Source organism: Nipponia nippon, unplaced genomic scaffold, assembly GCF_047370975.1.
Source record: "Nipponia nippon isolate SJK-2023a ecotype South Korea unplaced genomic scaffold, ASM4737097v1 scaffold_8, whole genome shotgun sequence".
NCBI lineage: Eukaryota > Metazoa > Chordata > Aves > Pelecaniformes > Threskiornithidae > Nipponia > Nipponia nippon.
This window is the reverse complement of record NW_028262402.1, coordinates 7,684,008-7,710,236: the sequence shown is the minus strand read 5'-3', so window position 1 is coordinate 7,710,236 and position 26,229 is coordinate 7,684,008. Positions and strand designations below refer to the sequence as shown.

General features: G+C 37.3%; 1 protein-coding gene across 2 annotated transcripts in view; it reads left to right on the top strand.

The window, feature by feature from the left end:
- MCCC2 (methylcrotonyl-CoA carboxylase subunit 2) overlaps positions 1–26,229 on the top strand; it is a 38,402-nt gene that overhangs the window by 2,316 nt on the left and 9,857 nt on the right. For both annotated transcript variants that reach the window (XM_087742208.1, XM_087742209.1), the window contains exons 2-14: positions 2,492–2,558; positions 5,593–5,677; positions 5,937–6,038; positions 6,618–6,745; positions 9,323–9,435; positions 14,042–14,155; positions 19,910–19,974; positions 20,925–21,024; positions 21,953–22,048; positions 23,280–23,352; positions 23,561–23,637; positions 25,726–25,792; positions 26,064–26,220. In XM_087742208.1, the coding sequence (XP_087598334.1) occupies positions 2,492–2,558; positions 5,593–5,677; positions 5,937–6,038; positions 6,618–6,745; positions 9,323–9,435; positions 14,042–14,155; positions 19,910–19,974; positions 20,925–21,024; positions 21,953–22,048; positions 23,280–23,352; positions 23,561–23,637; positions 25,726–25,792; positions 26,064–26,220 (1,244 nt within the window). The remainder of the gene's footprint in view (positions 1–2,491; positions 2,559–5,592; positions 5,678–5,936; positions 6,039–6,617; positions 6,746–9,322; positions 9,436–14,041; positions 14,156–19,909; positions 19,975–20,924; positions 21,025–21,952; positions 22,049–23,279; positions 23,353–23,560; positions 23,638–25,725; positions 25,793–26,063; positions 26,221–26,229) is intronic.

Sequence of the window (26,229 nt, the reverse complement as noted above, 5' to 3'; positions counted from 1 at the left end):
GCCTGTTTCCAGAAAGATCTTGTGTCACTTCACTCCCTTTTTGTCATTAATTAATGAAGAACCCACAAATATATGGTAGAACTAGCATGTTTGATTCTGAGAGGAGCCTTCTCTGTGTGCATTCAAAACATTTCAAAGCATCTTTACTTTTCCTTTGTAAAGTATAATGATGTTGTGTTCTGGTTAAAAGCATGAAAGATAAGGATAGAAATTAAGTGAATTTAAGCAACTCAGATATTTGAGTACAATATTTTTTATAGAGGATCTATAAAGTCCTTTCAGAATTTTTCACGTAGAGTAGCTAAAGTAGCTACAGTGAGGAGTTAATTCAGAATCTAATGAACTTGCCTATGATTGTGTTTGCTGTGCCCCTTTTAATTCCCTCTGCCATTTTTAGCCGCTTTTTTTTCCCATGTTAAAGGTGAGTTTTTAAGCTCAGTACGGTGTGCAGAAGGTGAGTGTATTTAGAGAAAACAGCCCGACTGAACAAGGAGAAATGGGGAAAATACTTTATATGTAATGCTGCAAAATGAGCCAGGTGGACAAGCCAAACACTCACACATACAATAAAATAGGGGTTTTTGACAACTTCAGATTTTTAAAAGAGTGGAATTACAATGGCTGTTCTACAGATTTTTCACAGGGAAAAAAAATAACTTGTAAACAGAGTCTTCTGGAAAGGATTAAAAGCAGGTTTTGCTTTCTTCAGTGCTGCATGTAGTTGTGTGGCTGCAGTTACTGTCCATGGTCTCTCCTCGGAGCAGCGGAGTCAAATTAACAAGACGTGGCTTGTTCTGTTCTTGGTTTTTGGGATGGTGTGACAGTGGTAAGACTGCCAGTAGGTCATTGCAGTGTGATTTCACAGGTTAGGAGGAAAAACAAACAGTTGTAGAGGCAGATGTTGGAGCTGTGCTGTGGGCAGGGCAGGGAGGGGGAGAATTAAAGTATCAAAAGCAATGGACTGAAAAGGGAGTAATGTGGTGGACAAACTGATATAGCCTTGCAAGGGAGGGGGGAGATGCAGAAGTCTGGTGACCTTCCGTGTCCTCAGTAGTCAGGGGGCTGCAGGGTGGCACCGCACATCAGAGGGATTTCGTTAACTGAGTTTGGGATCTTGACATGCGTTAGGGGATGGCTGGCAATGAGGCGGTACAAAATTCGTACAAGTGCAGGCTGTGGGCCGTATCGCAGATGGCACGTCGTTACAACATGGGGAATCGTGCCCAAGAGTCAACAGAGGCTCCAGAGTTGGGCTTAGTGTTTCAGTATGTCACCTTGTGGGACGACCTCTAAATGCTGATCTTATGTATTAACTGTGTATATGAGCTGATAAAATTGCTAAGGCCTGTTGTCATCTGGTATGTTTTTACCTTTCAATAGAGTATTTTTAATCTATTTGTAGCGATTACAAAGGGGGAGAAATGCGTTCTTTTGAAAGTCGTAGTGTGCAGCTAAAACAGTTTGAATGTGAGGTGCCTATATACATGTTTTTATTTTCTTCCTGCTTTGCATCTTGGTGTCTTTCAGTGACTAAGACAGAGCTGAACAAACTTAACTGCAACACTTGTTGCTTCTAGGGGAAACCTTAATTCTGAGTGTCCGAGTCCGAATATAGAGTCACCAGATTGTTTTTTCTGTCAAAGTAGACTCTAATAGCTTCTAATGAGAATTAGACAAGACAGTATGATTTTTTTTTTTAATTTTTTTTTTTAAACGCAGCAGTTATTATGTTCCTTTATTGCAGGTACAGTTTTCAAAGAGGTAACATAGCTCTTAATATGTCTGGAAAAAAACAAGTTAAGCTTGACTAATACTTTCTAATTCCTAAGAAATGGTAAAAAACTGCTGTAATGAGCACACAGGGTTTTGGATAATTCTGATAGAAGTAGTGAGCTCAGTACTGGATCACTCATATTCAAAACTAAGAGTCTTTGTTTTTCTAAGAGGTATATTGGCAAGAAGACCAGACTTTTTTTTTTTTTTTTAAAAAGCTTCAGTTTATCTTTACATTCTACCTAAACAACAAGAATGTAAAAAGTGTTTACCAAATTCTGTTTGGTCTAGGTCATTCATCTTTTGGTACAAGAGACATGGCAGCACTTAATTTGAATCCTCGTAATGTTTTTTACAAAATTAGATTAAAAAAACAAACAAACCTGCAACAAAAAATTAATAAAACCTGGAAAATAGCAGTTCAACTCTGTAATGACTAATTCTATTTTTGTTTATTAAATTTGGAACTAGTCTCTTACAATCCTAATGCATTCAAGCATTTTCATGAAGCATGTTTATTAAATTATTTGGGATGCTTGAGGAAAGCCAATACATAGGTAGAAATGTTATTACTTCAAAACCAATACAGAGCCAGTATTTAATAAGGTAAAATGAAATTTGGAAGAGAGAGAAATCTTGTACTTTCTGTGTTTGTTTATTAAAAAATAATACTGTCATTCGTGGTTAAACTTAAAATGCTGTTTTGTTCCCCACTTAGGAAAACTATGAACGAATGAAAGCACTGGTAACTGAACTCCAAGAGCAAGCAGAAAAAATCAGACTAGGTAAGTATGGTAGTCTAGATTTTAGAACACTTGCTTAATTTGGTCTAAAACCCAGTTTTGTTCTTTGGATTTTTTTCCCCATAGGCTGTACATTCATTAATCCATTCATTCAGATACAACATATTTGCTGGATTATAGTAGTCATGCTGAAATTTTAGTTCATCTGTTTAAATCTAGATGTACCATCTTGTCATTTGAAAATCTTAAAAGGTTTACGTCCAAGCTAACTTGGTTCAAAATTTAGGGCTTTTTTTAAGTAACTCAGGCTAGCTAAGAAAAACGTCCATGCCATTAGCACTTCCTTGTTTACCACAGTATCTAGTGTCTTAACACATTTTTTTGTTTGCCAGTTGAATATCAGAGCCATATGCTAATGCAAGCATATCCATAAATTACTGGAAGCAGACATAAATGAAAGCAAGGCTGATTTAGTCAAACAGAAGATTAAATTCTTTGCCAGAGAGGCAAAAAGTAAGCAAGTAGATAGTGAAAAACTGGGTATTTAGAGTTGGTTAATTTTTCATCAGTTAAGATCTTAGTAATCATTGGAATGTATGCTTCTAATAGCAAGATTTTTAAAAATAGATTGGATTATTAAAAAAAGGCTTTTACTGATAAACTTTCCACTTCACCTGCTTCCTTGCTTCATCCACTGCTGCCTGCTTTTATAACAGATTGGTTTGGCAAATGTGCTTCTGTTCGAGTTGCATGTTAGTCTCTTCACGTGCAAAGCAGATTTTCAGAGATCCTAGCTGTAGTTGTGCTGGCAAACAAAAGCAAGTCTGTAATAGTTTAAAAGATAGAAATCTGTGTTTCATCTTCTTGACTTGTATGACTACCTGAATTAATTACAGTTGGCTATAATTAATGGGGACGATAAAATGAAAATGGTTTATAAATGCTTAACTGTGCTGCCAGAGGTTGAGCATGCAGCTTTAATTCTCCCCTTCTTGTGTCCATCATGATACTGTTTGTCTCTTCATATACTGTTTCTTATATAATCCAATTTCTTTTACAGCTTTGGAATGGAGCACAGTTAAGATTTTCTGCTTAGTGTTTGTTCTTGCTTGCTGTGAAACAAAGCTCTGGGACTTCCTGAGGAGATGCTGAAACCCATGGACTACCTCTGTCTTTTATGGGTGCAGAGACTGTTCAGCAATTCTCTATGTGGCTCATGAACTAATGATCATGGCCTTCTTCACTGCTGCACCTTTTCCTGTTCTTGCCTGTTACATGATAACAGGACAAGAACATGGCCCCCATCTTTCCTCCGTCTCAGGGAGCTCTACCAGGATGTTAATACACCATTTTGAGTGACATCGATTGAGATTGCTTTGGCTGTCATTTAAGTATATGAGAAGAATTAGGTACTTATGTTGAATACTTTTGAAGAATAAGTGCCATATCTTTTTCTTCGTAAGAGCTGTCTGTCAGAGGATGAGCTTTTGCTAGATGTCTTTGTAATGAATGCTTTCATTCTTTATCTGTTACTTCAGCGGGTAGGGCTTTTGTGAACCAGTATCCCATTCTACTGAGTAATCACCAGCTGTGTAACAGGAACATGGTCCCTCCCCCGAAGAATTTACAGCCTATGATAAGTTACAACAGATGGATTTCTGACAACAAGCACAAGAAGCAACTGAGATACTTTTAGTCTCCGTGACTGGCAGGAATCATAGCACATCAGCAGTCACAGTGAAGTTTTTACAGACATTACTGTAAAGGAGAAATTAAAGAAGGGATTTCAAATTAAATGCCTCCGAGTTTGTTTCATTGTCAGGGACACTGCTTCTCACAGTCTACAGAATAGAGGCTAGCATAGGGTAGAGCAAACATCTTGATCTTGGAAGAGAAAAGCTCAACAGAATGACTGTGGGGCCCAGAGGGCAAGCATTTAGGATTAGTGCATGAAGAAGGGGAGTCCACAGAGATGACAGAAATCACAGGATGGAAAATTATTTTTGCAGCATCACTCTGGGTGTAAATGAGAAAGGCAAGGTGAAGGTCAGAGAAAATGTTGTAGTTACCATGATGTGGGATGTTGAGAACTTGGATGAGGGTATTAGCTCTGTGGGAGCATATGAGAGGCTGTATCTTAAGAAACAGAAAGAATTTATAAGGTTTAGACTTAGGCTGGATATACAGATCTGATGAACAGTCTGATTCAGAAATAAATTCTGGGCTTTCTGGCTTGCCTAACAGGTAGGAAATCATGTGCATAGTGATCAAGGAGGGAGGTAAGAGAAAGGGCTTGAAAGGTAGGCTTAAAAGCTCTGTTTCAGTGATGCTTAGCTGACAAAGAAATCTTGAAGTATCAGGAGAAATGTTAGCAAAATAGCACCTTCTTTGTTTTGGATGGGGGAGACAATTTTAGAGTGATGAGGTGGATCAGTGATCTGTCCACATAGACAGTGTTTGTATAAGCTGTTGTTATAAAGAGGCTGAGGTGTGTCAACAGATCTTAAGTATCGAATGACATAAAGCTCTGGAGAGCAAAAGATGTGATTTAGGATGACCTCGCGTAAAGGGTTGAAATGAAGCAAAGATAAACTTGATATTAAATGCTGTGTGTCTGAACTCCGGTTACAGTTTTGGAGTGATCTAAGGAAATGAACCCAGACTCTGTTGGGTCTTTCAAGATTGGATTCAGCATGGCTATTTTGAACCAATCTGGGGGAATAGTGTTTTTGTAGTTCTTACTGCTGTGTTTTTGTCCGTGTTTGGTGTTTTCAACCCTTCTGTTCCTTGCTAAGCAGTGGGGTAAAGTTTCAGACGACTGTGTTTATTGAAGTTTTTACCTCAAGACTAACTATAAAAAATGAGGGGGAAAATGGAGTAGATTCTGAAAAGCAAGCATTTTTATCAATACCTTAAATCTGTTTGAAGTGAAAACCATTATGTATTAAATTCATTATTAAGGTCCACACTTCAAAAACTGGGAACTCATCAGTGCTTCCATTCTAAGTTTTAATATAAGTGGTGATTTATCTATCTGTGTCCATAGTAAATCTAACAATTTACTGTTATGTCACAGGAGGTGGAGAAAAAGCTCGTAAGCTTCACACATCAAGAGGAAAGCTGTTACCCAGAGAGAGAATTGACAGGCTTATTGATCCCGGGTAGGTACTTTCTGTTTTTTAAAAACACTTCAGGTTCTCTTTTGTGGGTAATTAAAGTACCGCAACAGGCTTGTTTTCTCTTCGTTTTCCATAAACGCTGGGAAATAACACAGTTGAAATTTTACAGAAGTGTTCTTTGCAATACTCATCTCTTTAAAAAAAAATATATCATTTTTAAAAATTTAACCTTTTAGTTGAGATTCAGTGGCAAATATGGCCAATTCCTTTTTAAAATTGTGTTACGTTTGTCATTATTCAGGTCTCCGTTCTTGGAGTTCTCCCAGTTTGCAGGTTATCAGTTGTATGGTAACGAAGAGGTACCAGCAGGAGGCATTATCACCGGCATTGGACGAGTATCTGGGTGAGAGATACCAGTGATCTACATTATTGATGATATGAAAAGGAAGAAGGTATAATTTTGTTTAGTTTCTAGTATTAAGCTATTAGCATTTTTAGTGTTTTGTTTCTGACACCCAAAAAAATCAACAAAGTTGGTATCTTAATTTGTTCAGTCTTAGCTAAAAGGGAGTGATTTTGTGGGGTTTTTTTAGTTAGCGTATCCCATATTAAAGCAGAACACACATCAGAGTTTCTGGTGTCTAATGAAGGAAAGAGATTAGTGCATCAATAAGGCAATTTTCAAAAAATAGGGCAGTATTCTAGGCTAAGAAGTTTTGCTCACTAAAAGTACCTCCAAGACTATTGTTGAAATTAAGTATGAGGCTATACAGCATTATTTTAGGGAGTTAAGGGACTGTGAAACAGAATGTCATAGTGCTGAGACTGCTGTTACAATGTGCCTTTGAGGGAATGCGGGTGAGGAGGGCTCTTTTTGAGCATCTGGGCTTCAAGACGTCTTGGCATGTTGCAGTTCTTAACCAACATACATAGTTAGTTATTAGAAATATTTTTCTCTCTCATAAACTTGTTTTATTTTTAGGGTGGAATGCTTGATTGTTGCTAATGATGCAACTGTCAAAGGTGGTACCTATTATCCCATCACTGTTAAGAAACATTTACGTGCTCAAGAAATCGCAATGCAAAATCATCTCCCTTGCCTATATTTGGGTAAGTCCCATTGCAGAAATAGAAAACGTCCTTTGTTAAGGGCAGCTCGGGATCTCTAGATAAGACACTATTACTTAAAGTAAATGTTGTTGAGACTGGTGTGTCCCCAGACTTGACTAACCAGGTATGTATTTTAGACGCACACATTGAAATCTATTTTCATCAGTACTGTTACCTCTACGGATTGGTGGCAAATCTTAACCGGAGGGTACCCATAGCTTCTCAGCAGTATCTTCTGCACTGCTGTAGGGCTGGGTTCATAAGATACAGATGTAATTATGCCACTGTATCACTGCTTTCTTACTCCTTTCCCTTCTGTCATGCTTGAGCAATCTATCCTGTAGTCTCATCCAGTCTTAGTTCAAATTGCAGTTTAAAAAAAAAAAAAGCTACTTTGCCTTTTGGTGGAGGATGTAGCTGTATGAGAGAACATACCAAAGAAATAAAAAAAGTCTCAGTGCCAAAAGTGTCAGTAATAGTTTGGATCAACAGATTTTTACAATTTAGGATGAATTTTACTGAAGCAGAAATGTCATTGGATATTATTTTGCATTTTGAGTTTAGTCTATCAGTCTAATCAGTCTATCAGTCTAATCAGTATTTAGCCAGACCTCCATTTAAGTTTTACTTATTTGTACTTGTATTTAAGATTAAGATCAGAGTGTCAAATGTCTTTAGTATATTACGGGTAGTATTTTCTTAGCCTGATTTGGTACAAATACAAGAGCTTCTGCCAATGTCTGTCTTTCAGTCTCAATTCCCAATCCAGTAACTAGAACCCATTACCCAATTTCAGCCAAATTTGACAGATTTAAGAGAGTGTGTATTCCTGTGAATTTTGTGTAAGTCAGCATCAGAGGAGAAAGACCCTTCCTCTGCCTCTGTTTAAAAAACAGGGTGGGTTAGTCCTTGTCTGTTCTGCTTGGCTTAGCAGTTTACATAGCAGCTGAGAGGCATTAATTGGTTTGCCAGTCGCGATGCTTGTACTAGTTAAATAGTTAACATATATGTGGGTCCTGGTCAGTGTAAGTGTTTGTAACTTCTTGCTCTGCTGGTAGGCCAAACATGCAAAGAATACTGAGAGAAGGATTAGGAGAAATGTGAACTTGAAAGTATTGATGGAGTGGATACAGGGACAGCATGGGTGGGGACTGTGGGATTGTCATACTGCAATAGGAAGAGTCTTGGAGGCAAGGGGAGGGCTGAATTTTATCTCGGTCATAAAAACCAGAAGAAACTTAACTTTGCTTCTTGCAAAACAACTGCATGATTTTTTAGTCTGAATTATCATTAAGTTCTATCTGTTCAGACAACTCTCTTATTTTTTTAGTGAGCAATTATGTGTGATTCTACCATTTTAACATTTTACGGAATGAGGAACTGTGGGACATAGATAGGCCTTTGAAACAAAAGTTTTAATTTTTTTACTCCACCTTTAAGATGTATAGTCCCTGTATATATACTGCTCGTAATTCAAACCTGGTGAATTATTCTACGTTTGCAATTTCTGTACCTGGGCTTGTTTCAGTTCATTTCAGTTATGTGATCAAGAGGGAGTGCTTTGTAGTCAGCCAGCACTTTGCAGGCCATGTAATTTTCATGCCATTTGAAGTGCCTTTTCCCTCAGTGGTAGCCACCTAGATGTTAAGTCTCTGATGTGGACACCTCGTGCTGTTTGTCACTGAGTCAGTCACTGCTATGGGCATTTTCTTTTGTATTCAGCGATGGCCCATTTCACAACACTGGTATGTTGACCGGGTTGGAGTTTGTCTAGTTGCTGGGTTTGATGCTGGTTTGGGAGAGCGGTTCTGCAAGCGCAGGTGAAAGAATTAAAACCCTGCTTCACGGTAAAGCTGAATGTAGGGTGTTACTGGCTGCAGTCATGCAACATGAGAATGTGCATGTGGACTGTTGCTCATAGGTAAAAATTAATTACCAGGAGCCAGAGTTCTCAGAGATGCTTGGCCTCCCTGTGCATTTCCTTCTAGTCTTCTATTCTTCTTTGAAGTCTTATGACATGTATTTTCCTTATTTGGGAGTGGAGAGGTGGCTGCAGTTGGAGACCTGTAAGCTGGAGGGCACAGCATGAGGCAATGGCACATAATAAATGAAGGTTCTTAAAGATAGGATGAGGTCTTGGTATGTCTGTATAATCAGTGTATGAAAGTACACGTGCTATACCTTTTGAACTTGGTGGTTAGTCTGGAACTTGTGACAGAATTGCAATAGACTAATTGAGTTAAAATTGTACATTGAAAGTGTTCTTAGTTTAAATATTTTGTAGTAAGATGAATTTAGAAGTTTGTATAGGGAGGTACCATTGTATCTCTAGGCACATCTGAATTTATCTTCCATTAGAATGATGGGGATGGATGTTATCTGTGGGAGGAGGGTGTTACTATTTTTCTTTTTTTTTTTTTTTTTTTCAAGAAGAATATCCTAATATACCTAGATTCATGGAAATACATATAGTGTTAGTAATTGCTGTATATTTTAAGTAATGTGTGGATACTTTGCCAACAACTTAAGTATATAACACTGTTCAAAGACATGTTACTGTGTTTTCCTTCACTCTAGTTGATTCAGGAGGAGCAAATTTACCTCGGCAAGCAGAAGTATTTCCAGATCGGGATCATTTTGGCCGTATTTTCTATAATCAAGCAGTCATGTCCTCACAAGGAATTCCACAGGTAGTTTGCTTTTACTTAAGAATGAAATGCACTAATCGGTTTTTAAGCTTGCTGCCTGTACCTGGTTTCAAGGCTTGTACCCATGCTTTGTTTTTGACAGCACTGTGTTGTGCTGACCTGATGGCCCAGTCTGGGGATTGGAAGCACGGTAAACACAGTAACTGTCCACAGAAAGTCGTTATAATTTCAAAGAAGCTGTCTTCTTTCTTGGCCTTAGTGTTAATGACATGACCTACTTGATCCTTTCTTGGGGTGGGAGAAAAAGGGACTTGACAACATGGTACATAGGGCCATGTGAGGAAGCACTAGGAAATCTCTTGGAACAGTTGATTATTCTGTATCAACGCTGTAAAGGTGAGGAACCCTTTGATGATGGCTAGTAAATGAGGCATACTTTCTACTAACAGGGGTATGCATATATTTATATATCCATTTTATACACTGATGTGCTGTATGATAAAACTTCCCTAACAATGAGGTTATTTTCTAATGTATTAATGATGCATAGAATTACTGTTAGTCACAGTTCCTGAATTTAGAAGTGGTTTTGTGTCACAGGTATTTCAGGAGTGCGTTGGGGTCAGTTTTTTGACGCAGGTGGCATTCTAGGGGAGGTGCGCTTCTGGATCTGTTACTCATGAAGAACGTTAAACTGTTTGAGGATGTGGTTGCTGATGGCAGCCTTGGCTGCAGTGAAGTCAGAGGGCGGAGTATAAGGTCCCGATGGAGGTGAGTAAGGCAGGTAGCAGGATAAAGACCCTGGACTTCAGGAGAGTAGTCTTGGGCTTGTTAAGGGAGTTGTCAGCAGGGACCTGTGAGAGGCTGACAGGGAGGGCAGAGTCGTCCATGGTCTTTGAAGACAACCTCCTCCAAATAAAAGAATGCTCCAGGAAAGCAGATGACCAGTTCATTCCTACAGAGTTGCTGTCTAGTCAACTCCCAGTGTCTTCATTTGGTTGTGTATCCCTCTGATATACCTCTTACTCCCCTTTGCAGGCCAAAGAATTCAAGCTTACTTAGTTGTTCTTCCTACAGAAAGTGTTCCATACCTTTGATGGTCCTAGTTCATCTTCTGTAAACCTTTTCCCATGTCTTGTATCTTTTTTGAGATGAAGGAGCCAGACTGCACTACTCAATGTTTCAACTAATGATGGAGAGATATATATAATAGCGTAGTGATATACACGATTCTCTTTTCTATTCCTTTGCCAGTAGTTCCTAATGTCTTTGATTTTTTTTAACTGCTGAGCAGTGAGCTGTGTTTTCACTGAATTATCTTAATTTCAAGAGCCTGCTCCTAGGTGTAGTTGTCAGTTTGATGCCCTATCACTTTATATTGGCTGGATGAAAGAAGGTGAAGGAAACTTTCAGGATATTCCTCCTGAGAAGAAAAATTGTTGTAGAACATTAGGCTTAGAAATAGGTGTTGGAACCTCAAGCAGAGTAAATGTTTAGCTAACTTGCTGTTTTATCTGAGTACTGTCATGGAAATATTTCACCACCGTGTTGTTTTGACATACTTGACTATTGAACTTATCATTAATGTAAAGTGGAAGTAGGACTTTTCTTCATTCTTACCAACATCTGCCATTGAGAGGCGTGGTTGGGCTGGAATTATTTTTATTTATTCTCTCTGAGAAAAGCTGTGCTTGTTTGAATCTCCTAGCCCAAAAGGAGGAAGTAGAAGATAACACTTCCTTTCAGTGTGAAGCAGATGCACCAGCCAAGGGTACAGTATTCCATCGGACTCCTCCTTACGTGGCAGACATTGACTTTGCATGATTTCTGAGGAAACTACATTTGTTACCTTGATACCTTTTTGGCACATTTTGGAAGCAAGTCAGATTTCAAATCTTCAACTATCTTTTCCTCTACCAAAGAATCTTGAAATCCATTGCTTCCAGTGATTAGCTAGGTCTCCAGAGGCAAAGCACTGTTTAGTTAGAACAAAAGTATTTCGGAAAAAAGGCAGTTTACAAGCTGGCCATTCTGCACAGTCACTGATAGGTCTAGGTTGTACTTTAGATTTATACATGTGATGAAAATTGGTCCCAGCATTTTTGTGGAACAGCAAGTGTCAAAGGAGACAAGTCACAGGGCTGCTTTGCTGGATTATCTTTTTAGAAGTTTTGGTAAACCTTATTTTTGCTAGAGAACTCCAATCATTATCTGGTATGGGAGCAGTGATTTTTAGATGTTATGTCAAAGATGAATATGTAAACCCAGTTTGCAAGGCTGAAATTACTGACATTAGGCAGCACCTTTCTAGAAATGCCTGGCCCTAAAGTCATGCTGGTGTTTTCCTGAGTATCTTGAAACAACTTTAACGTATTTGTAAAGTTCCTTATAAAGTTGAATTTGTTTTCATTTTGATTACCATATAGTGTTGCATTAAGAGTAGCATTGTACTCCTATACAACAAAAACTAAGTGTAGGAAAGATTTGCCTTTTATTAAAACACATTTCTGTTTGGTATGACACTGATGAAAGTTTAACTTTCTTAGAATATTTATAGAAGACCGGGAAAAATGTTTTACTGAAGTGATTCCTTCATTTAAAGGATGTAATACAGATGTGTCTTGTTCGAGGGGTGTTTCTATCCTTTGTTTAATTTCAAAAGGCACTATTAACATTTGTAAATTTGCTGTTGATCCTGTGCTAACAGACTGTGGTAGCTAGAATCATCTTCCCTGTCTGAGAGGATGCTTCATTAGGAAATGGTGTTAGGAAAATATGCTCCCTCTGATTTCCATTCTGGTTAATTCCTCTGACATGGGAGTCTGGATGTTGTTAGTTTTCTACCTGCTGTTCTCTGTTGTGGCCTGCTTGAAGGTCCGTTTCAGCAGTTCAGCAGCCCTTCTCAATTTTGCCCTTGAAGCGCTTGCTTTTTTTTTTTTTTCCTTTTTTTTCCCCATTTGCCTATGGTGCTTTTAATTTCCCCCTCCACTTTTACCTGTGACTAATTTATTACACTCCTACTGCAGCTTTAAATTGCGGTGATGTCTGTATGGCTGTGAATCAGAAAGCTGTGATTAGCTGCTCATTAGTTGCTTCCTAAGCACTCTCACACTCATATGCTGCATGGATACAATGGGGAGCTGATCAGTGGGTATGAAATACCGTTTGTGCATTCAGAACTGTTGATTTTTATTGTGCTAAGTAATTTCCTATGCGATAATTCAAAGAATGAAGTCAGGAAGTAACAGATTAGTTGGGAATTTGAGGTTGTGCTATTTGACAAGTAGGTTTTGGTTTTTCCAATATGTACATATTCCAAGTTATGTATTGGAAAAAGTAACACCTGAGTTAAAGTTTAAATGCAGGCACATTTTTCAGCATAAGCACGGTAAGATTAAGAGTAGGAAGAAACCACAAATCCTGGGGAAAAATCAAATTAACTTCTTCCCCAAGTTTCTCCCATTTCTAGAGGCTTATGTTATCTTTGTATTTAGCTGGAGGTATTTGCTAAATGCACAACAGAAATGCTGCAGATTAATTATGTGATTCTGAATATAGTTTAAGATACTGAAAACCATTTGCTGAAAAAGCTGTTTGATTTGATGATGGCAGGTTGACATAGCTCATCTACTCCTGCTTTAGATACAGGTAATGTGTTCTGGAAGTTTTATTTCTGTGTGCTGTTTTCTTTTAAGAGCAAACATTAAATTATCATTTAGCACATAACACTACTTGATGTTGCTTTAGAAATATTTCCAAACAAAGTTAACGCAAAATAACATTATTTTGTGGGTTTGGGGTTTTTTTTTGTGCTTGTGAAAGAAAGTGTTAGATTAGACAATTACTTCTGTATTGTCTGCCTTTTCCATATGAGTATTCCATTTCTTCTGCTTTACAAGCTGTTTTGAAAGGGTCTTTGGAGGAGCTCCCCTGAAGGAGAAGTTAGGTGACAAACTTCACTTTCATGATCATATGCTGCTACAGTATTCATCATGTCTGGGGTCAAGTCAGTTTTGTAAAAGTGTCACCAAGGTACTACTGGTAGAAAATGTTCATTGGGTAGATGTTAATCTCAAAATCAGGCATAAGGATGAAGCAGAGATTATTCGTGCTAAAGCACGTGTTGAGATACTCAACATGCTGTGAAGGGGCAGAGTTAATTAGTTGATCCATTGAAGAATAGAAGTTACATACTAGTAGATGTAAGGAATTTTCTTCAAATGATGTTAACATTGGTGAAATTACGCCAATAAGCAACAACTGAAGCTCTGACTTATACGTAAATACCAGGACCAACCTCTAGGTTTCAACCTTTCACTATTCATCAGTAAAAACAAATTTCATGGTAGAACGTGCACCTCTTCAAACGTTTCGCATATGTAGCTCATGGTACTTCGTATATGAATTTTCCTGCAGGTTGGCCTGAAGATCATAGTTTAAGAGACTGTTGAAAACTAGAGATTCCCTATTTTTTGTGAACAAAAGCTAAAACATAAATAAGAAGTTTGCTCTGTCAGGCAAAAATAATCTTGCGGTGCTGTCCCAGAACCTGTATTAAAGTCGGTACTATATATAATAGTAGCATGTACATTTCCTATTTTTAAGGGTTGAACAATCCATTAACTTGTGTTGTTTGTTTTCCCAATAGATAGCAGTGGTAATGGGATCCTGTACAGCAGGAGGAGCATACGTACCTGCAATGGCTGATGAAAGTATTATTGTTGGCAAACAGGGAACAATATTCTTGGGAGGGCCACCACTGGTAAGGATACAGAAGTTTCTAGTAACATAGTTCCAAAAAATTTGTGCTGCTGACAATTGTACAGCTTAAACTATTGAGACCTTTCTTCTTGGTGAGATATTTCCAGATATCCTGCAGATTGGTTTGCATTTTTTAAGTATATCTGAATGTTTATATCGTAAATTAAATCTCTTCTGTCTGTTAGAGGTGTATATATAAATCAGACTTTGTTAGGGTGTTTTTATAGTACTGCTTTTACATTGCCGTGCACATTTTAAATGATGAAACTGGTTTCTGTATTCAGTTATGTAGTCTCTAGGTTTGACTTGAAATAAAAAGAAATTACAAGCATGTGTATTATATCTCAGAGTCAAGATCAGAGGACTTCAGAAGCAGGACTGATCTGCTATATTCTATGTCAGTTTACAGACAAAGGAGATGCACTTATGATGGAGTTTTCATAATTTCCTTATTTTCCTAGTAAGGAAATTGCTTCTAAGGAAACTGACCTGAAGAACTCCTGTGAATTAAAACTTGCTTTATTGTGGAACTTATAGTGGAATTTGTAACTGTGCAAAATATTGCAGCATAACACAGCTTTAAAATTATAGAAGCTTGGCTCCAACAGGAAAGGGAGTGTTTGAGTGGGGTTTATTTTTTTAAAAACAGTTGTACCAGTTTATATTCTAGTGTAGGCTCAGTTTTATACCGATAAAAATAATAATCTTTGATTTACTTAATACTAGCTTTATCTTGAAGTATTTAATTATTTCAGTGGAGACTTTCCAAGTTGACATGAAGAACAAAGTAATCAGCAAAAGCAGCTGAAGTAATTAATAGCAACTGTGTCATTTAACACTAATTTATTTACTGCTCATTAGAATTTAGAATTCTAGAATTTCTTTCTCTGTTGGAATTTCTTTGGCAGTAATTGTTTCAAATGTCTTACCTCGGTCTCTGTTCCTTTTTATCCTGTATTAGTCTCTTCCAGCTTGTTGTTCATAGGTAAACAAAGACAAATCCTCCCTCAAAATTAAGCAATTTTCTGTAAATTTATCACCGTAATTTAGATATTAGGAGTTTCTTGGTGAAAAGTGGCATAAATATGAATGAAGATATTAGTTGAGAATAATATTAGTTGAGTGAGTAACATTGAGTGATTCATACATCTTTTTATTGAGATAAAGAAATTAATACAATGAAAGAAATGAACTTTTACATCAGACTGTTATTAGCTTGGTTATTGTGTTACAAATAACTGCCCTGGTTGCAGGAACACCTGAGCTGTCTAAGTACAAACCCTTTCTATGTCCAGCACAGTTCGTTAGCTTAGAGTCAATGGCATATAAAGTGGCAGTACTGTCTCTGTACTGCTTGCTCAGGTTCAGAGTAATTTGTTGCAGAGGCTCAGCTAGTAAATCTGAAAGACCTGAGCAAACTCTGCTCTTCTGACATGGCATTTCCATTGGCAAGAGTGCTGGCGAGTGCTCTGCACCTTGAGTGATTTTGTCTGGAGCTACGTTAGAGCTAGAAAGGTTCTTCAGACCCTGGGAGACCCCTTGGGTGCACTCAGTTATGTGTCTTGGAGAGCTTACTCAAAGCCAGTTTCTTTCAAGCTCCAGCATTAAGCAGGTACAAAATAAGACAGCTAATATCCAGGAAGCTGGCTAAGAAGCTGAAAAAAAGGGAATGAGACTCTTGTTCTAAGAGGATGGTAATCATTTAACATCACACAGGAATTTAGGTCATACATGTGTACTGAGATGTAGCACAGCAGACTTTTGCTAGGACAGGCAGCTGAAAAAGGGTGACCTGAGTCAGGTCTCAAAGGGAAGAATTGCCTAGGCAAGTCAGTGACTGCAAGGATGTTGTGATGTTAGAAAGGACGAAAACTTTTCACCGCTTCCAGAGGAAGATTGCACTATACTCCAATTTAATTTGTTCCTTAGCAACCTGCAGATGTAATGATCCTTATCTTTGTGCGTATAGATCAAACTTTAATATCACTACCTGTCGGCTTTTCTGTATGGTAGAGCTTTTCATATTCTCACTGAAAATACTGTGTCTGCCTTTCTCTAAGTATCAAAATTACTTCAAACTCCCATAGAAACTTCCATTCCATGTTGGAGCAGATACTGTAGCCGTTATTGTGTACGCTCTGTTCCCCAAAATGTCTTTCCTATATGAAGAAAATTGGATTGGATTCTATCACTCACCTGCCTAAACCAAAACATCCTAAGGAAGTGAAAGAAAATCCCTCGTGTTAGTTATAATTAGTCTTGGGATGTGTATGCTAGAAAAAAAAAAACGTGAATTGCAGGTACAGTCCAAAGTCTAAAGTGCAAGTTTCCTTGGCCGCCTTTTTAGAAAGGTGAGGAGTAGTGACTTCATGAACAGGTAGATCTCGATAGTAAGAGGAGAAGTGTCGCAGTAGTAGTAATATCTAGGGCCATTCTTCTGCACTCCCCCAAGCTGAGGAATCTATATCCTCACCTTTGGCAATACTGTGTGGTAGCTCAGGATCCCGTGTTGACCTATAGGCTTCTCCATCCCATTCCAGAAACTTCTGATTCTTTCTTTCCCAGGGAAAATCTGCTACTTTCTGTGCTCAGTGGTGAACGAAAGTCTGGTGAAAAAGGATAAGTTTGTCAAATTCATGTGTATTTATATACTGGGGACTCTTCTACACAGCAGCCTGATCTATTGTGGGAAATGCATGTTTTATCTAAAGTTTGTGTTCCTTTCTCCTGATGAACTTTCTAGCCGAAGTAGCTTGAACAGGGATTTCTTTGAAAATCCCCAGATATCTTGTCAAGGCTCTATTTGCAGTCTGTTAGAAATTAATGAAATTTAAGGAAGTCAGTATTATTTAAACTAAGGTTTGTAGAATGCTCTATTGCACTGCAGTAGCTGGGAAGATGATGGAGCAAATAATCCTGGAAGCTATTTCCAAAACCACTACATACAAGAAGGTGACTGCGAGTAGTCAGCATAGATTTACAATGGGGAAATCAGGCCTGACCAAACTGATAGCCCTCTATACGGAGATGACTGGCTCAGTGGAAGCAGAGCGAGCAGTGGATGTTGTTTATGTTGACTTTGACAAGGCTTTTGACACTGTCTTCCATAACATCCTCAACAAACTGATGAAGTACGGACTGGGTAAATGGGCAGTGAGGTGGTCTGAGAACTGGCTGAACTGCTGGGCTGAAGCTGGAGGTCAGTCACTAGTGGGGTACCCCAGAGGTCAGAATTGGGACCATTACTGTTTAACATCTCCATTGATGACCTGAACAATGGTCCAAAGTTCACCATCAGCAAATTTGCAGATGATAAAAGCCTGTGAGTAGTGGTTAATAGAGCAGATGATTGTGCTGCCTTTCAGAGGGACCTCAGCAGGCTGGAGAAGGGGGCTGAACGGAACCTTTTGAAGTTAAACATAACAGGCAAATGCTCCTTGGAAGGAATAATCTTGGGCACCAGAACAGGATAGGGACCAACCAGTTGGGAAGATGCTTTGCAGAAAAGGTCTTGTAGGTCCTGGTGGACACCAAGTTGAAGATGAGCCAGCAATGTGCCCTTGTAGCAAAGGCAGCCAGCAACGTCCTGGGTGTGCATTAGGGAGAGTGTTTCCAGCAAGTCAAGGGTCGTGATCCTTCCCATCTACTGAGCCCTCGTAAGACACATTTGGGGTGGTAGGTCCAGCTCTGGGCTGTCCAGACTAAGACGGACATGGACATACTTGAGTGAGTCAGTGAAGGTCCACAAGGATGATGAAGGGACTGGAGCATCTGTGATATGAGGAGAGGGTGAGAGAGCTGGGTCTTTTCAGCCTGGTGAAGAGATGGCTCAGGGGGAATCTGTCCATGTGTACAAATACCTTGCAAGGGAGAGTGAAGATAGTAGAGCCAGACTTCTTGTTGGTGCCCAGTGACAGGTCAGGAGGCTACAGGGCACAAACTGAAATACAGGAAATTCCACTTAGATATAAGAAAACACTTTTCTACTGCAAGGGTGGTCATGCTGAACCAAGTTGTCCAGAGAGGTTGTGGAGTCTCCATCCTTGGAAATACTCAAAACTTGACTGTACATGGTCAACCTCCTCTGGTTGACCCTGCTTTGAGCGGGGGAGTTAAACTAGACAGTCTCCAACGGTGGCTGACAGACTCCACAACTTGGATTCTGTGATTTGGAGGAGGAAAACCTCACCTCTGTGGAAGAGGAAAAAAGCCATTTTTGTAAATTTTATTAAAATGAGTGTCTAGATTTCTGCACTAATGGAAATCAGTGCTCTATCAGATTTATTGGAAGTTCTGCACACTGCGTACTGTGTCAGACACACAGAGAGAGATGTATAGTATTATTTCATAGAATTACGGAATAGAATCATAGAATCATTTAGGTTGGAATAGACCCTTAAGATCATTGAGTCCAATTGTAAACCTAACACTGCCAGGTCCACCACTAAACCACGTCCCTAAGCGCCACATCTACACATCTTTTAAATACCTCCAGGGATGGGGACTCAACTACTTCCCGGGGCAGCCTGTTCCAGTGCTTGATAACCCTTTTGGTGAAGAATTTTTTATTGATTTCTCTTAAAAGTATGTTCTTCTGTTTGTTGTTTAATGGAGACTCAAGTTAATTATGTCTCCGACAGAAATTTTTCATTAATTAGTATCAGAATGCCATGCCTTCATATTACATGGGTAGCCATTCAAATTTAAAAGCAAAAATCCTACTAGTGAAGAAATATCTATACTTAATTTTATGAACTTGATGGTTTGGGAGAGTGTGTGTGTGTATATATATATATATTTCTATATTTAGTGTGCTTCGGTTTTAGACACGAAACTTGGAAACTGAAATCTGTTGTGGGTGTGATTATAGTTTTCTCTTCCCTTGTCTCTTACACTACCTCTGTACTCTCCGTGTGTGATGAACAATGGTTTCACCAGCTTGCAAGGAATACTTTTCAAAGCATTTATGGTAGAGTAGAAACGCATCCATAAGTTTGTTGTTTGTTTTTTTTTTTTTTTACCGTGCAGTAAATGATACTGCTTTGTTTTAAGGAGTTCACACTTGAATTATCCTGTCAAGTCTAAAATTTGACAGATCTAGCATTTAGATTGTGCATTCCGGGTATTTTTATGGAGGCATCATACGTGATCCAAACAGTTTTATGCCAGTAATATGCTTTTTTAAAGAAAACTATTCTTACTAAATTATTTTGTGTTTAATGCACTACTTAGAAAATAAAAACTGCTAATGATTGTTTGATGGTTAGTGTTAAATAAGTAAGTTAAAATTCACAGAAGAAGAGTTTGTGTAGAGAAACCAAAGTTGAAGAATGCTGAGTTTCAACTGAGGTATTGTTTGTTTGAGACAATGCAGGAAAGTATCACGTTTGAAATTACTTGTTAAGTGCTAAAAAAATTTTTGTGAAAATGCATGTTCATAAATCTAAAGGGTGTCTAAGTATACTCACACTAGTAATGGACAAAGCAATAAATACAACAGTAAGTGGAGAATCTTCCTCAATAAAAACTACGTATTAATGCTAGAGTAAGGATACAAAGTTAGAGAAATTAAGTGATTTTGACAAGATTCTGTGTCGTCACATTTTAAATGCTCTGAAGGGAGAGTAACTGAGGAAAGATTATTAATGAAGAAGCATTTTGCAAAGGTCTCTTTTATTGCTATAACTAAGCCAGTATAAATATTAATGCAAGACAAGTGTCAACTCTAAAGCTCATTTTCCTTTTCTTGTGGTAGGTTAAAGCAGCAACGGGTGAAGAGGTATCAGCAGAGGATCTTGGAGGGGCAGATCTTCACTGCAGGTTTAAAGAGCTATTTTCCCAGAGTTAATTTCTTCCATTCTTTAGATGTTAGTAGGGTGTATTTTTTAATTTATATTTAGATCTTTTTTAAACTACATTTAGATTTTGAAAATTAAGATTTTCTGTGTCCTTATCTGGTGCTGAAGAATCATTTTATTGTTAGAGTAGCATAATTACCTTATGTTACTCTAGTTAGGATCTTGTTTCTTTCGTTTACTACTTTGAAATACTTACGTGTCTAATGTACTGCAGCATCACACATAATATGGAGGACTTTTCTATACTGTTTAATATTGATTGTTAATAGAATAATATACATTGAGAAAGATATTTTGCAGATTGTCTTTCGTGCTATCAGTTAGAACTCACTACAAACAAGATGAAAATAGCTTGTCTTTTTTGTAAGAGAATACTTGTTATCAAAACAAAGAATTCTACGCACTTTCTAGTTCTAAAATGAAAAGAATAGTAAACAAAGTTAGGTATTACTGTACAATAAGTTAAGTATTATTGTACAATAAATGCTTAATTTTTACTTCAATTTACTGAAGTGAATAAAGAACTGTTTTTAAGGGCAGTTCATAACATTTCTGTAAACGTATGTTTTCTTTATAATTTCAAATGAATTTTAGTTTGCATTTGAACAATGTTTGTCATCTTTTATATTGTCATTTAGACTTTTTACTCCTAAAGTTGCTATTTGATGTCATGTCTGATAACTTAAATGTGCTGTTTCAAAGAGAAGTTCAGGCATGGGTTTTACTTTGAAAGTAATTTCATAACAAAACATGGAGAGCTGTAGTGTAGCATCTGTATTTTAAAGATAAATATAAAACTTTTAAAGATAAATATAAAACTTTTAAGGTCCTAAAAGTTTTTAAAACCTCAGATTTTCATTGTCAGATATTTTTTTTTTAAGTCTTCACGTTGCTATTGTTATTTGTGTACAGAAAATCTGGTGTAACAGATCATTATGCTTTGGATGACAATCATGCACTTCATCTAGCAAGGAAAGCTGTAAGAAGTTTAAATCTCCAAAAGAAAGTAGATGTAAGTGTATAGCATCTGAAAACACTGTATTGTTTAAATTACGAATGCTTTTCTTTGCCTGATTTATACAACACATTTTTTGTCTCTGACTGTAGACACTGTGAAAATGGGAGTTATCATTCCTGTCCTTAAAGATTCCTCTAATGTTTCATTTCTGAAATTACATTCCTGCTTCATTATTCCCAGTAACATCACTGGGATTACTTGCAAGAGTGAAGCAACTAGAACAGTGCTGCAGAATCACAGAATTGTGCTTTAAGATTAACCCCATCTTGCAAGGTTAAAATTTAATTTTAAGCCCACATGATCATTCCTATGGACTTAAAATTACATACCTGCTAAAGAATCTTTTTGAATACATATTTTCTATGATTATTAATGAAATGTATAAAACTGAGGGGATAGACCTAAATCATGTCATTGCATTGTATTGATTTAAAAATTCCTTGTAGAAAACAGGATGGATAGCATATGGGGGAAGAATTGCCGTAACTTATTTTGGCAGGAGACACGAGAGGATGAATTGAAGATTAAAGCTTAGCAGCTGGAGGAAGGCAAGATGTTGTACTCAGTTGCGTAGCAAAAATCTTCATCAGTTTTTCAGAATACTACCTGCCTAATAGGACACGGGGGGAAAATCAGCAAAAGTCACTTAATTTTTGATAACATGGAAGAAGTGGAGCACGTATGGAGGTATACGCAGGAGTAAAAACAAAGATAACAGTGAGAAAGTGTTATCGACCTTCAGTTTAAGAAACTTTATCTTTATGCAAAATGAGGACAAGCCAGTACAGGCATTTTGATGTGGTTGGTGAAGAGAAGACTGTGCTCAAAGCAGTTGGCAAATTAATTGTTGTTTAGTTTTTTAAGTCATAATGTAGACTAATAATTCCTTTGTTGTGTAAATTGTTTTGTTAAATTGCTGCAGGTGACTATAGAACCATCAGAAGAGCCTTTATTTCCTGCTGATGAAATATATGGAATAGTTGGCGACCAGCTAAAAAGAAATTTCGATGTCAAAGAGGTATGACTATAAATGCAAGATCCACATGCCCATACACGCATGCACTCAGTTTTCTTGCAGGAAATCACTCTTTATATCATCATAGTTTGTCTGCAGAAATCTGATTTGGGGTATATAGTGAATATTTAAATTTCATAAAATCTTTTAACTTTAAATGTTTTATATTTTTGCCCAGCAGATCCATTGCAATGGCAATAACATGTTGAAAATATAATGCTTTTTGGTTATACTTTTAAAAAGAATAAGCAAGGGTGAGATTGATAACGTTCTGAAAAAGCTGCCAGAAAACAGGAAACTTTGTGTTGGCAAAGCATTCTATAGGCTTGCTGAGTGATGTGATAGCTTTTTCTGTTAATCCCGTGAAAATAAAGATCAAATATTTAAAAATTTATGGAGTATAGGACCCCAAACAATTCAGTGCTCTCCCAACCACTTATGGAAACCATTGTACTCTACTGCAGGTCTGGTGTAATTATCTGCCTTGATATCTTCATCCGAGACCACATCCTTTCTCATATTTTGTTATGAGAATCCCATATTCCGAGCCTTTTTCACTACCAACCGAGCATTTATTTCAGAAAGAGTCTAGTATGTACCTTTCTTAGAATACTTTGAAATTACTAGGACTTGCTTTGCATTAAGGGAAAAAAAGATGCTCTCGAAAGTTGAAATAGCTTGGATTTATGTTCTTTTAAAGTTTAAATAAATATCTTCTGGCAAATGTCTTGCTAGCAGTGGATCTATATTTATATAAAATGGCTCCTTTGCATCTCAGAGAAACCTCAGAACAGATCTTCATTATTTTTGTATGTCACAAACGTAAGCAAAGCTGGAAATAAACTTATCTCTAAGAAAGTGACTCATGGCTATATATATTTTTCTCTTTATAAATGTGAGTCTATTGATTAATGTTTAATATAACCAGAGGTTGCAGTTTCTCTTTTAAATTTAACTAATGAGGAAAACTTTGTTCCTGTGTCATTTAAACTGTTCAGTTAGAATATTCTTAATCTTGAAATTCCTTTTTTTATAAACATGTAGATAAATCACACTTCAAAAAGTATATGGGCTTTGCCTGCCATCCAGACTATTTACATGGTGGGCTGCTTGATGTTCTCTAAATGGAAAGCATTTATTTTAAGTTATATGTTGGCATGGTCTTTCTTTCTAAAAAAATTATAAACTGTGAAGGATTAGGAATCTAATTTTATTTTTCTATTTTTTTCTTAAGGTCATTGCTAGAATTGTAGATGGAAGTAAATTTGATGAATTCAAAGCCTTGTATGGGGATACTTTAATTACAGGTATTGAGAACTACATTATAATTATTCTGTATATGTTCCCAGTGGTTTCATAGTTGGATTCATTCTGTTTGGCTCACCCATTGATATTTTTAATAACATTTTTCTTCAAAAGAGTAGCAGTTTCTGTTACCAAGAGAAGGCGTTACATTTATATGCTATGGTAAAATAACTATATGTGAAAACTTACAAATTCATCTTTCTCCTTCAGGATTTGCAAGAATATTTGGTTATCCAGTAGGAATTATTGGAAACAATGGAGTTCTTTTTTCAGAGTCAGCAAAAAAGGTAAATAAATAGATTATTAGCCTCTTGTCCACCAGAAGTTTTGTTTCTCAATGGCAAACTTGCTCTTGAAATGAGGAACTTTTTTAGATAATGAAAGTGGACTGGCTCTATATTTTTCGTGTCAGCAGGGAATAGCTTATAAGCTGTAAAAATAATTTACCATATTTTAGAAACAGTGTTCTGTCGATTTTTCTGATACAAAGTAGATAGGTCAATAGGAAAATACAGTTAGAAAAGCAGCGTTTGAGTTTGTGTGAATACAGCACAGTTGAAATAGTCCTGGAACGTACAGCTATTACAAGAGAAGTCAGTGCTGATTGCATAAAACACCCTATTAGTTATAATTCCTAACATCTAAGCTGTGACGTACCACAATAGATGACATCATTGTTTTTGTAATAATTGGAAAATTTTAAACCTGGATTCCAGTACTCGGTTCACTGGTTTACCAGAGATTTAATTTCTATACTTTGCTGCAGCAGCTCTTGGCTTAGACTAATGAGTGAAAACATGTGCAGTCTCATAAAATCTGTGAACTAAAATACCTGGTTTGTGAATTAAAGGGCATCTTAGCTGGAGTATTGTGATTGCATTACAGTTAACAGTGCTTTACAGATTGGGCTTGGGACATTGGTGGCGATAAAGAGTTTCTGGGTATGGCAGAGTGGTTACTTACCTTGTTCTGTGTTGTTTGGTTTAGTTCTTTATTTTTTCAAGAAACTGCTGTCAGTTGAATTTTTTGTAATAGCAATTGTATATGGTAGTTTTGTTCCAGCAGGCTCCTCAAGCTAATGGTGAGGAAATCAATATTGAAAATCTATAGGAAAAGAGGAAGCCTTGATGAGAGATTTGGTGAAAGGAAGTAATTTTACTTGATGTATTGCTGTAATAAAATAATACATGAGAAATTGAGTTTCACGTACTGAAGGAATACTTTCAACTTGGAGCACTGCAGTGAGTGAGATTGTTTTCGGCTAGCATTTGTTTTAACAGAGTTATTTCCAAGCTGAAAACAATTCTTTCAGTATTCCTAATGCTTTCAGTATTTTTCTTATAACGTAGTACTGCAACTTTTTTCCTACCAATGAAAAAATGTGCAGAGTCTTTGCTGGCTTTTGCTGGCATCTCAGTCCTGTAAGAGGAGATGGTCTAGTTTCACTTGTGTTGCTTCTAAAGAGACCTTTGTTGATGATGTTGCTTCTGTAAGCATCATAATCTAACAATATTCCTTTTTTTTTCTTCGCCATTTTTTGTAATGAGTTGTGACACATCTTTTTCCCATGATCATCACTGTGCTTTTTGAGTCCTTCTCTGAAAAAAACTAGCTAACCATTATGCTTTATGATTTTTCTCTCTTTTTCGTTTTCTTTACATAAATTTCGCTGGTTTTGTATTGTGAAGAGGTTAGTGGTTTTTCAGTTGCTGTGCTACATACCTTTTTTTTTTTACTAGCAGTGTGTAAATAACCTGAGGAACTTTATTGATTTAGATTGTATCTAGTTGAAACAGAGGCTTGGAATCTACTATTTGTGTCTTTGCTAGGAAAATGGTCTTTTCCTAGAAAATGGGGAGAGGGCATCTGCCCTGAGAGAAAGGAAAGAGTGTTACAGCAATTGGCAGGGCCATGAGCAAATAGTGTATGTGGGCCTTTCCCAATTTCAGAGAACAATTTTCTTTTGTACAGGAAATGGGGAGGATTTTTTTTTCTGACTGGCTGTCTTAATTTCCATGACACAGTCTGACAAAACTTGATGTCATATGCCACACTGTGAAGCTGTCTGTGGTTTAACTACATATTGGCTGAGTCAAAACAATTGAGCTTTTCTATATCAGCAGTAATGCTTTTTAAGGATATTATTTCTGCTTTACCCTTGGACTCCCACGTTTTTGGCATTTTCTTACTTTGCTAGAGTGAATGCATGTTTTGCAGTTGACTTTGGATGAAGCAGTAGTACAGCACTTCATGATGCAAACACTCCCATGGACTTCAGTGGAAGGAGACTTGTCACAGACTTCAGAGTGCTGGTAGTGGTAGCTTCACTGATCCAACTTTAAATGGCTTACTTTTTTTCCCTTTCCTCTCCACAGGGTACACATTTTATCCAGTTGTGTTGCCAGAGAAATATTCCCATTGTGTTTTTGCAGAATATTACAGGTGAATAAGCTCAATATTTTGAAGTTTCACTATGTTGTAGGCTTTGGTGTTAACTGTTGAGGCTATGACTTTTAGACAGCATCTTGTGTGCTTTGTTGTACCTACATCTCCAGCCTGTTCTGAAATCAGCCTGTCGGCAGCTGGTGAAGGCCTTGCCTTATGATTTGTTCTTCAGTTTTTTCTGCATGTGCTATAAAGCACATAGTATGACATATAGCAGAGTATAATAATATAAAGTTAGTGAGCCTTTTTTTATGTTGTAATTCTTTAGGTTTCATGGTTGGTAGAGAATATGAAGCTGGAGGGATAGCAAAAGATGGTGCAAAGATGGTAACTGCTGTAGCTTGTGCCAATGTACCTAAAATAACAGTGATTATTGGTGGTTCTTACGGAGCTGGAAACTATGGGATGTGTGGAAGAGCATATAGGTAAGTGTT